The sequence below is a fragment of the Echinops telfairi genome, unplaced genomic scaffold (assembly GCF_000313985.2).
Source record: "Echinops telfairi isolate 266 unplaced genomic scaffold, ASM31398v2 ScPeMD7_70;HRSCAF=299, whole genome shotgun sequence".
Taxonomy (NCBI): domain Eukaryota; kingdom Metazoa; phylum Chordata; class Mammalia; order Afrosoricida; family Tenrecidae; genus Echinops; species Echinops telfairi.
Genome location: NW_022103968.1, coordinates 6324449 through 6336292, shown reverse-complemented (window position 1 = coordinate 6336292; position 11844 = coordinate 6324449). Strand labels below are relative to the sequence as shown.

At 55.4% G+C, this 11844-nt stretch overlaps 1 protein-coding gene across 1 annotated transcript; it reads right to left on the bottom strand.

Moving 5' to 3' along the window:
- Positions 1-1314: 1314 nt before the first annotated feature.
- NKX1-2 (NK1 homeobox 2) lies at positions 1315-3450 on the bottom strand. Its single transcript, XM_004701246.1, has 2 exons — positions 3237-3450; positions 1315-1922 (listed from the first exon to the last, which is right to left on the bottom strand). Exons 1-2 carry the CDS (start codon positions 3448-3450, stop codon positions 1315-1317), a joined length of 822 nt encoding a protein of 273 aa, XP_004701303.1.
- Between the last annotated feature and the right edge of the window lie 8394 nt (positions 3451-11844).

The window sequence follows — 11844 nt, the reverse complement described above, 5'->3', positions numbered from 1 at the left end:
AAGAGTTTTCCAAAGGGAATGACATAAACCTTATCTTTGCCAGGAGACAGTACAAGCAACAGCTGGCGTGCCTGACCCGCTGTGAAGCACCTGCAGTTGAATTCACATACGGGGACATCATATGTGTTGCTCTTGGGGTAACCCTTACAGACACCCCAGAACCACACTAGCTGTGAAGAACCTGGCGCCTTTGGGCCTATTGGCCACTCCATCTCGGAGAGTCTATTTGGAGCAAGTTAGCATCCTAAACGCAGAGCACACAGGGTGGTGCGCTGTGCTTACAAGTGGGTCAATTCCAGTTGTGGGGTGTGAAAGTGGAACTAAGCTGCCCAACACCCACACACACCCCCACCCCCAGTTTTGTGCCCTGGTGGGAAGCCAAGCTGAGACAAAAACTAGTTTTAAAGCATCGAATACCTCGGATTCAAACAGGCGGTCTGTTGCATAGACTGACATCCCTGGTCCCCTTGGCGGCTGTTTTTGTGTGTCATTTCTGGGCGCTGTGGTTTGTCAAGACTGCCCTCAACACCACACCGGCAGTGCTGGGAGTAAGTCCAGCGCTGAAATGGGCTGCTTTGACCGGCCGAACACTGGTCCACTCAGAAAAAGGGGGCACCTACTCTTTCAGCAAGAGGCTGTGGAGAGTCTGTTTGGAACAGAAATTGCTTGCAAGAAAAATGTCGAGTTGCATGTTTACAAACCCAAAGGAAACGCAGTCCATTTCGGAATGGCAATGCTAGCTGTGGAACTGACTCTCACAGTTCTGCTCAGGAGTTGGGGGGCAGCGCCCAGCTGGGTTTGGACCCATACTCAATGCTGAAAAGAGAATTATCCTCCCTAAAGCCACCAAGCTCCTCACCCGCGGAATGGGGCCCAATCTTGGCAGATCCGACCCTCCAGGGGAGCAGCTGATGGAGGCCTCTCCAGACGTCCTATTTGTTAGCCCTGCGCCCCAAGCCCGGCCCTTCAAAGAGCCCTGGAGCCGCGGGGGGCCTGTGGGAAAGTGAAAGCCAGGCGGGGAGTCTAGGGGGGTTGAGGACAGGCTTCCAGTGGCAGGTCCTCAACCCACTGGGTGAGCTACGTAGGATCCAGGTCCATGCGGCAGTTAGGGGCGCGGCTGCGAGTGTGCCCACCGCTTCTCCCTGCCCCCTGGCGGCGACTCCCCGCACGGGGAACCAAGGGGCTCAGACCCGTGGGAGGAAGCAGGGGGGAGCGATCCCTGCGCCTCTGCGCCCCTGGGGACGGAAGGAGGCCCACACGGCCATACCAATCGCTCCGTGGTCCTCCGCCCGTGGGCCTCCGGGGTCTCTGGCTTCATAGGTGCGGGGTGTAGAAGGGGGTCAGGTAGGATGGCCCAAGGAAGGGCGCGAAGGGGCCCCCGGCGCCCGAGAGTGGGAGGGAGGCGGAAGCGGGGAAGAGGACATTGTTCGCAGTGTAGGACGGAAATGTCTGGAAGGGCAGCGCTGGGCCGGGCGGGCCCGGGGGACCGGGGCTGCCCCTCGCCGGTGCCCCCGGCAGGGCCGCGCCGTCGGCGCCCGGGTTCTGCTTCTTCCACTTGGTCCTACGGTTTTGGAACCAGATCTTGACCTGCGTCTCGGTGAGGCTGAGCGACAGCGCCAGGTTCAGGCGCTCGCACACCGACAGGTAGCGCGTGGCCCGGAACTTGTTCTCCAAAGCCACCAGCTGCTCGTAGGTGAAGGCGGTGCGCGCGCGCCGCGGCTTGGCTAGGCTTGGCTCCGGGCGCCGGCGCCGGGGCCGCGGGGAGCCGGGCGATCCCGGGGAGCCCGCAGCGCCCCCGCCGCCCGCAGTCCCCAGCTCGGGCCGCTGGCGCCGCCCCGCGTCCTCCGCGTCCTCCTCGTCCGCCTCCTCGGCCTCCGAGTCGTCCAGCGGAGACGCCGTGCCCGCGCCTCGGTCCGCATCATCTACGGGAGAAGGGGACCAAGAGCAGAAGTCCGAAAGCCCTTTCTGTCCCCTGCGGCACATCCTCGGCAGCGCCTCCCAGGATTGAGTTTGGGGGTGCCCCCTACACATCTGCCATCTGATAGATGTCCCCAACTTGAAAGCTATGGCCCTCTATCAAAAATGAACAGTGAGTTTATTGGGCAACCTTGTTGGGGAGGGAGCAGGGTTATTGTACAAGAATACGTCCAGGGGGTTTGGAGGGGGTGTCTCCCCAATCCCCAGAAACCTATTTCGGTCTAGGACTCCTAGCAATTAAAAAAGGAGTTATTAAATCCCCCTTACCCCCGCCCACTCCCCACTCCTTAAAGTTAAATTGCCCTTTCCCATCTTCTCTCTCCTGCCGTGTTAATAGAGTTTCAGATTTGTGCTGGGCCGGATCGATAGATGTCATCTATTAAAGGTAAGTTTTAATCGAACAATATTAGGATCAGACAGGGGAAGGGGGTTTGAAGTCGGTACCTGCAAGCTGCGGGGCAGGAGATATGCAGGCGCCAGTAATAGAATATCGATCACCGAGGGTGGGGAGGGGACGTGCGCGGCCCCTCCAAGGGGCGAGCGGAACAATTACCAGGCCGGTAGCCCAGGCCCAAGTGGGGTCTCCAGAGGCATCCCGAGTCCCAGACAATCACCGCCAAACTTGGGGAGGGGGCGAACCAGGACCCTCGGCGTCCCTTGAGGAACCAGGAGTCCACTCCTCTAACTAGCAAGGGTCCTGCGGTCAGCAATCCTGCTTTCCATCTACAAACTTGTAGCCCTCACCCGGCACCCGCCAGAGTCGGGCATAGTCCGCAAGAGTTTGCGGAACAGACTTGCCCTCCTATCTCCCCACCCTCCGACCCCCAGCCCCAATGCACGGTGAGCAAGCCATTGTCTCCAGGTGGCTGCTGGTCTGACCTGGCTGCCCACCAAGTCTCAGCACAAGCCTGAGCGAGCCTCAGTGCTCACCTCCCTGGAAGGCCAGTCGTTTTAGACGTGCTGCCTCCCTCGCAGGTTCGGAAGTGTTTCATTATTTTTATCCGAGCGCAGTCACCCTCTAGCACTTGGAGGGGGTGACTGGCCCGCTGGGCGGGTAGCCTGGACTGGGGCGCGGAGGCATTCTCTGCCGTGAGGATATGAGTTCCGATTTTTGGCCTCCCTCTGCTCGGAGGCCGGGGTTGTGTTTCGCGCCTCGCTCTTGCCTCCTTCTCCCTTTGGGCTAGCGGCGGTCCCTCCCCCAAGCCGGGCGCATCCTGGGGGCCAGGGTCGCCCAGGGTCTGGGCCCCTTTCATCCTTACCAGGGCTCTCCCTGCGCCGAGCCGGGTCCCCGGGGCTGGTGTCCTTCTCCGCTTCGGCCTCCGCCAAACTTTTCTTGGCTTCGTGGGGCGCAGGGCGCACGGCTGGGAGCGCAGCACGAGTGAATTTCTGCGGATCCAGGATGTCCAGGACCGAGAAGGAGATCTTGTGGGGTGAGGGAGCCGCCTTGGAAACGCCATCCTGCCATGCTAGCATGCCCGCCGCCCTCGGGGTCCAGGATGGCTGCTCTCCGGCTCGCCGTCCAGCTGGGGCTCCGCCGCAGCTCTCCGGCCGGGAGGAGGGTTGGGCCGCCAAGTGCAGCTGGGGGGTGGGGGCAGAGGGGCGTGGAGAGCCACGGGGGGCTGCACGCCGATTGGCACTTAAGCGACAGAGGCCCCCCGCCACGTGCAGGGCGCGCTTGCAGTCGCCCCAAGACTGCTGGGCACCAGGCGGGGACCGGTAACCTAGCGGAGGGGGCGCTCCATGCGCCCTGTGCGCGCGCCCGCCGGGACAGCGCTGCTGGCTCCGCGCGCCTCCGCCCAAGCCGAAGGGACTCCCGGCGTGCGCAAGGGAAGGAGGGAGAGAAAGTGGCGACCGCCTGCCACACACACAAACCCCGGGTTGGGTGCGCGCTCATCTCAGGCGCGGCCACCTTTGGTTTGGGGAGCCGCAGAGGCCAGGACTGCTTCTTCGTCCCAGGCCAAGCTTAGCGGTTCGCCTGTCCCTCTCTAGAGCCGCAGCGCCCAGCGAGGGCCTCGGCCCAGTCCCCTTGCGTGAAAAGCCCCCTGTTCCCACTGTCCATCCTTTTACGAAGGACACTCTGTGGTTTGCATGAGCTCTTAGACTCTGCATCGCTGAGTAGCGGGCGTGGCCTGAGGAAATTGAGGTTCCGAGGATTGGGGTTTGTCCGTGGTCCTTGGTGACAGTCAGGATTTGAACTCCGGTCACTTCCTCCCAGACCAGTGTCCGTTACACGACACCGTACTTCCTCTGGAATGGAGAAAGAATACCAAGCCTGTATCGTGTCCAGAGTCTCTTCCTTCCACCGCGAGCCCCGCTGGGTCAGCGGAGCCACAGAAGGTGGTGAACCGGTAACTGAGGCGCTGCCAGCGGGGCCCCGGGGCTTTGAGAACTTGGTTGGGGCTACGGGCTCCAGGCTGACATGAGAGGGGTGAGGTGGCCACTCGGGCTTGCTGTGCACCCACGCTGTGCACAACCTTATGCCTCATTTCAGGCCCTCCCCGCTGGCTCTAACGTTTATTTGCAACTGGGCCTGTGGGATTCAGGAGACAACTTGAGCCCCCACGCCACCTCACCCCCAGGCCCCAAAGGGAAAATGGTGAAGAGATGCCAGTCTGCTCTGTACTGAAGGTCAGAATCTGCCTCATCAGGCTCTGTGGAAGGGCAAGCACTGGTGGCCGCTGCCACTGCTAGCAGCCACCACACAGTCCCCGTCCTTCCTCTCCCGGTGTGCCTTCCTGGATCGCCAGCGGCAATTTCTGAGACTTCTCCTTCCGCCCCAAACCGTCTCTAACTCCGCCTCTCCTTTCTTCCCTGCCCCACGGGGCTGCCCCTCAATGGCTGGGCCATTAGTATTGTCTGAGCAGGTAAAGGATAGGAAGAGGCGGAGAAACCTTCCCGGCAAGTGCGGGGCGCTGCCGATCCCCGCTGTGCAGGGAGAGGTGGCCTGGGACGCCTTTCTCATTCAAACCGGGCCACCGCTTTCAGGGCCGACTTGAAAGAGCCTCTGCGAGGCTAGACTACAGGGACCATGGAGTCTGCTTAATAGAGCTCAGGGCAGGGAGTGTCCTGCCCAAGCCACGGACCGCCTCTCATCCAAGGGCCTGCCGGAAGGAGGGGCTGCCTGGAATGGCCGCGGCCGAGCGGAGATTCCTTTGTGAACCGGAAGCCACTGGGCTTTGCTCCCTCCGCTCTGCCTACCCGGCCTCACCCACCGGCTTTCTGCTTTATTCTGAAATTTTCCTTTTTTTTTTTCTCCCATGGCTCCATTTTCTTTTTCATACTAGGACAGTTAGAAAGAAATGTGCCTCCTTAAGGCCGGCCCGCTTAGAATCTGTGCCCCGGCCCCCACTTTTTTTTTTCTGCCAGAAACCTTCTAGGGGGTTGTGGGCCGAGGACCCCAGACCCAAACAAGACAGCCAAATAGCTAGGAGGTCAGGCCTAGGGCATTTTCATTTTGCTTCATCCATTGCCTCCGAAATGTTGCTTTACAGGATCTGGTCTCTCCTTTGGGATTCACAGGTGCTCTCAAAGGAATGGAGTGAGGCCCACTCACTGTGACTGCCCCTGTGGGTTTCCTGGACTGTCAATCTTCATGGGAGTGGGAAGTCTCATCTTTCCCCTATAGAGTGGCTAGTGGTTTCAAACTGCTGACCTTGAGGTTAGTAGCCCATAGGTGTCAGACGTAGGAAGAAACCTTTGGTGTCCAGTCGATTCCAACTTGTGGCCACATTTCGACCAGGGGAGTTAGGAACTGCTCCAACAGGGTTTCCTTGGCTGTGACCTTCACAGAAGCAGACCCCCAGCCCTTTCTTCCGCAGGGCTGCTGAGTGGTCCAGACTGCCACCTTTATGGTTCATAGGCGTGGGCAGACTGTACCACCCGGGAGCACACGGAACTAGGGAAAGGAGAGCAGAGGTAAAATGCAGTTAGTAAGTACACCTTAAAGCAGTGAATCTGTAAGGACTTATTTATCAAAGGCCTTTAAAAAAAAGGAATCGCTTAAAAACATGTTTTCTTTTCTTTCACATTCTTTGTCCTTTATTTCAGGGGCAGGGGTGGGCGGGGGAGCATGTGAGGGACAGGAAGCTCACACTCAATACTTAGGCCCTGCAGTTAGATGACACACGGAGGTTCCCCTGCCCCCAGCCCCACCAACTTTGGGGAGAAAAGATGCCCTCTTATACTTGCCTGGCTTAAAGAGGAATACGTCCCATCCCAGCCAGAGGGACAAACTAAATCCTTAAACTCAGGGGTGCAGGGAGGAGACCCCTGGACGATTGTGTTCCTGGTCACCTGCTTTGAAAAAGACCAGGGAGCTTTCCTTTCAGTACCACTTGGCCAGGCTTTTGACACCCACCCACCTCCCGCCAGCCCAGGGCTTCCCGCCATAATAAATACATACACCAGCCCTCTGCGTGTGCGGAGTTGATTTGTTTTCTCAGCGTGCGCGTTAACATTCCGCCTGAGTGCTGTCTTTAAATTGCTTTGATGCTAGGTGGGCTCCAACCCTGACCTGTCCTGATGGCAAGTGATGGCTGTAACAAGCTGGGGATCAATATTCACAGCGGGTGTCCTGAGCTGATAACACTATCCGAGACAATGTTCACGATCGGTGTGGACAGCTGAGATATTGCGCCATTAGGGATGTTGTGTTAAATAACCTGATCCATTTCTGGGGCTATTTAATGAATTTCACAGTTTAGATAGTATCTTTGAGGAGAAGGCAAAGGCTATTCTGGAGGCACTGATGCAAATCAATGGTGCCCAGCTTCTGCAGCATTTCATCAAAAAGTGGCCTGCAATTCCAGCACAGCCGGGAGGAGCCTAGGCCAAGCTGGGCACGGAGAACATTGGGAATCAGGCTCTGCAGGGGGGAGGGCCTTGTGATGAGCAGCAGTCAGCACCTTAGGTAAAATAGGATGCTGCCGCAGCCAGACATTCCTTCAACTCTCTTAGTAAAACCCTCGGGATTGGGCCAGCCTCTGCCAGGGTAAGGCTTACTGCCATTGAGTTTCTGGAATGGTAAATCCTTACCTGAGGAGAAAGTCTCATATTTCTCCCCCAGAGCAGCTGGTTGTTTCGAACTGCTGACCTTGTGGTTAGCAGCCCAGCTCTTAACCACTATGCCACCAGAGCTCCAAGACAAGGTAGGGCTTAAATGCTAAAAAGATCTCTTCCTAGAGCACAGCTTGGTGACAAAGGGGGAGAAGTTGCCAGTGGTGGCAGTCAGGTCTTTAGCCATAAGATCTACTTCTTCAATGCTAATCAGGTTTTTAAGGAATGGGGCATGGGGGGACAGAAGTAAGCTGATGGAAGAAGCAGTTGTTTGTTTACTTGACTCTCGGTCCCTGGCTGCTTAACATGAAAGGCTCCATTACACCCTGCTGTCGGGTCCATAGAGGCCCTGGTGACAGAGTGGTTAGCACAGAGCCGGGCCACCCACCACAGGTCAGCCGTTGGAAACCACCAGCCACTCTGCAGGAGATGAGGCCTTCTTCCTCCACGAGGACTTAGTCTCAGAAACTCATAGACGCAGCTCTCCCCTGTCCTACTATAGGGTCCCTATGGGGTCAAGCATTGTTAGGGTAGCCGTGTATCAGTCTGCTCTGCCAGGGTCACTGTGGGCCAGAGCTGACTCTACGGCGCCTAACGGCAATAACAGCGCACATGAGTCCGAACTGACTTGACGGCGGTGCGTTTGGTTTGGGCCGCGTCACTGTTGACGCTGAGCCACCCTACAGGATGGGTAGAACTGGCCTGGGGTTCGTAAGGCTTCCCGGCCTTCTCAAAGCACTCTGCTTCATCTTTCTCCCTCAGTGCCACTGGGAGATTCAAATCATCCTCCTCTCAGCAGCCAAGAGGGTGCCCAACTTGCCACCCTGGCTCATATTTAAGGCCAGCATGTCCCATTTCCCAACAGCTTCCCTTTTGGAAGCCCACCTCAGACACACTGATTGGTTGAATCTCTTTTCAAAGTGGACTGCTCCCCAGTGCCAGTGTCCAAACTGTAACTGCAGTACACCTGCTAGCGTTCCAAAGGAACCCACTGCCATCGAGTCGATTCCAGCTCATGGCCACCCTACAGGAAAAGGGTAGAACTGTCCCTGTGGGTTTCGGAGATTGTAACTGTACAGGGGTAGAAAGTCCCATCTTGCTCCTGCAGAGAGGCTGGTGGTTTTGAACTACTGACCTTGTGGGTAACCGCCCAATGTGTAACTCACAATGCCTCCAGGGCTCCTGGTTTGTTTTAAGAAGTCAGCATTTCTTCTTGGAACTCATTAGGTTAAAACTCTTTATCTTAGAGACACAGAGGCCGAATCAAGAAGCTGAAGCGTAAGGCTGACATCGGTAAGCAGTCTGTGTGTGACCCCTGGTCCTAAAACTAGTCTGAACAGCGAGAGGTGCTCTTGCTCTGGAAGAGCCATTGGGCTGAGCTTTTCACCCATATTATCTCATTTGTGGGAGAAAGACAGGACTTTCTGCTCCTGCGAACCCGGAGACTCCCAGGGGCAGGCCTACCTGTCCTATAGGGTCGCTATGAGTTGGCCTGGACTCGAGGGCAGGGAGTTTGGTTTTGGCTTTTGGTATTTTACTGATCTCTTCCTACAACCCCATGGCAGTGTCAAAGCTCGTTTTACTCAGATCCACAATTCACGTGCATGGAAGCAGCAGTCAAGAAATCAAGTAATGGATTGCACTGGGCACATCTGCTGCACACGACCTTTGTGAAGTGCAAAGCTGTCACTTGGAGGACTGAGATGTGCCAGGGCATTTTTAATCACATTCCATGCCTGTGAACACTGCACCATACATACGGGACACCTACACGGAACTGATGCATTTGGTCTCTGGTGTTGGGAAGAATACTGCAGATGCTGTAGACTGCCAGAAGCCAAAACAAATCCGATTTGGGCAGAAAGAGAGCCCAAGTGCTCTCTAGAAACTAGGATGGTGAGACTTTGTCCCACGGCCTGTGGACACGTTACCTAGGAGAGATCAGTCCTGGAGAAGGGCATTAAAGCAGAAGAGGAAGGCTTTCAAGGAGACTCCACTTTCAAGGAGTGACTTGGTGGCTGCCACACCGATTTCAGGCATTACAATTGTGTGATGACCCAGGACCGGGTCGTTTGGTTGTGTGGACTGACTCGATGGTACCTAGCAACCACAGCAGGGGCCCCGGAGGTCTCTGATCTGCCTGGTTGGCCGTTTGAAATGACCAGCAGCTCTGCAGGAGACAGACTGGGCTTCCTACTCCTTTAAACAGTCACAGTCACAGAAACTCCCAGGGGTCGCTAGGTCAGCAGTTGCTGGATGGCAGTGAGCCTGGTTATTGGCGTGGTAGCAACAGCAGCAACACTACTCCCTGAGGAGGACTTCGGTGGGTCAGTGGGCCTCTTCCGCGCTGGAGACCAAAGGCACGTGAGCGTGCAGCTGCCCAGTCTCTCTGGGCGGAAGCGTGCGTGTTGCTATGATGCCTCGCAAGTGTCCATGGAGCTTCCAGACTAAGACAGACCAGGAAGAAAGGCCTGGGGATCCACTTCTGAAAACCCGATCTGCATCCAGTCACGGGGACAGCACGTTGTTCCACTGGGCATAGCTCATCCTACATCTGGCGCTGGACTTGGTAGCAAACAATGCCACACAGTCACAGGTGAGAAAATAGAGGCACCTGGAGAGGGGTCACTTGCCCAAAGCCCGAGAGCTTGAAAGTGGGGCAGTTCAGATTTCAGCCTTAGCAGTGACATTCCAGAGCCCAGAACCAGTAAGCTTCTCACCATGGAAAATGACCTTCTGCCCCAATTGTCGACTTGCACTGGATGGATTGTCTTGCCTTCAAATTACGTACTTGACTGGACTATCTAAGAACCCCTCCAGAAAAAAGGAGGCATCCGAGCCCTGCCCATGTGCGTCCTGTGGTGTGGGCCTTTGGAGCTCTTACAATCAGTGTTTTCTAAACTTTTATAGACAGTCCCTGGAGGAGGCAGAGAGAAGGGGATTGCCAAGTGAGCCAGATTGCCCTGGGCATATAGCACAGTGGAGATGGGTATGCAATGGGACAAAGAGAATGAGGAAAAATGCCAAGTGACAAGCTGAGGACATAGATAGACTGGGTGAGAGACCGGGACTGGAGGAGCAGGCACAGATACGGCCAGGTCTTTCTGTGCTCCAGCATCAAGGAGTACTCCAAAGGGAGAGGCGAGCCGGACAAAGGCGAGCCGGACAAAGGTGAGAAGGCAGGGCAGAACCGGTGAGTCTACAAACAGGAAGCAAGTGTGCAGAATATATTCTCCCCAGAGAACAGAGACCCATGTGATCTACCCACGTGATCTGTCGCAGTGTTAGTCTGGGTAGACTACAGAAACCAATCCATGGACACACATATGTATATAAGGGAGAGGTTTATATACAAGAGGAATTGAACATTGAGAAAACATCCCAACCCAGTCCAGTCCAAGGCCATAAATCTGATTATTAGCCCATATGTCCGATACCAATCTATAAAGTCCTCTTCAGACTCACAAAACACATGCAAGGAAGCCAAATGCAGGACAATCACAAGCCAGTGGGTAGAAAGTCTTTGGGTCCAGTGCCGTTGTAAGCATCTCAGTGCTGGGAGGGGTCTCTCTGGCTTCTCCAGCTTCTGAGGTCTGGTTGCATCCAATGTCTCCCAGGGAATTGCAGAGAGAGAGAGAGGTGTCTTCCACCTCCAAGGAGGAAGTACCAGATTTCCCAGAATTTTCTGGAGAAGGCCATGCCCACAGAAGTCTCATTGGCTGTCTCCAGATTGACAGCCTAGACTCCACCCCTACACTTGTCATCCTTAAATGGACTCCAGATTAGATGACCACCATGGTCACTGTTGGGTGATTTTCCTTTCCTCTCTTCTTTTTTTAGAAATCATTTTGTTGGGGACTCTTACAGCCCTTATAACAATCCATACATCTATTGTATCAGGCACACATGTTGCCATCATCATTTTCAAAACATTTTCTTTCTACTTGAGTCCTTGGTATCAACTCCTCTTTTGTCCCTCTCTCTGCTCCCTACATCTGCATCCACATTTGATGCCTCCCTCTTCCCTCTGGTCTCCCTGCCTCAGCCGGGCAGCCTCCAGTCTCTTTCACCTCTCTTGGATGTGCACACCTGAGCCTCTGAAGGGCTAGGCAGTGGCCTGCATGAGTGAAGCCATGTAGGGAGGGATGAGGGGAGGCTGGAGGGCTGTGTCCCCACTCAGGGTGATGCTGTGAATCCATTCACTCCTGGGAACAGGGACCAGCATTGCCTGATCCCCATATTGTCCAAAGGAAACTGGAAGTCTGGGTTCGTTTGTTTGTAAACTTCTCTACAGTTTTGAATGCTTTATACAATTTCATGCCAACTTGAAGATATATAAAAGTGTAAAGATGGAGTTTGGCCTGTCCATTCGGTCACAGCCTGATGGTGACTCCTTGTGGGTGTGGCCTTCTCATAAGAAGGACCCTGGGGAACTCCCCCCCTTTCTGCCTTCACCTTTCTGCGGGTGAGCCACTCTGGGACCTGCCAGAGCCCTGGAGAGAAGTCTACCACCACTGTATCCACAAGACTTTGCACCCACATTCACCAACCTGTGATATTCCTGCATTCTGCGTCATTGCATGTGGCTGTGTGAGTCTGAAGAGGGACTGATGGACTAGTATCAGACATGGACTTCAGTTGGACTGGCTGGGATATTTTCTCAATATATAATTACTTCTTGATATAGCACTCTTTCTTATACGTTTATAAATGCCTCTGGATTTGCTTCTCCAGTCAACCCAGCCTAACACAGTAACCCAATTGTTTACGGAGATTCAGGGGCCTGGCTTCATGGTGCATCCCTATCAGTTG

What these genes read in the sequence shown, in the direction of transcription:
- NKX1-2 (XM_004701246.1), bottom strand. Translation starts at nt 3,450, where the DNA reads ATGCTAGCATGGCAGGATGGCGTTTCCAAGGCGGCTCCCTCACCCCAC. An exon ending in TCGGCGCAGGGAGAGCCCTG is followed by an intron (nt 1,923 to 3,236) that starts GTAAGGATGAAA and finishes CTTCTCCCGTAG; the next exon opens with ATGATGCGGACCGAGGCGCG.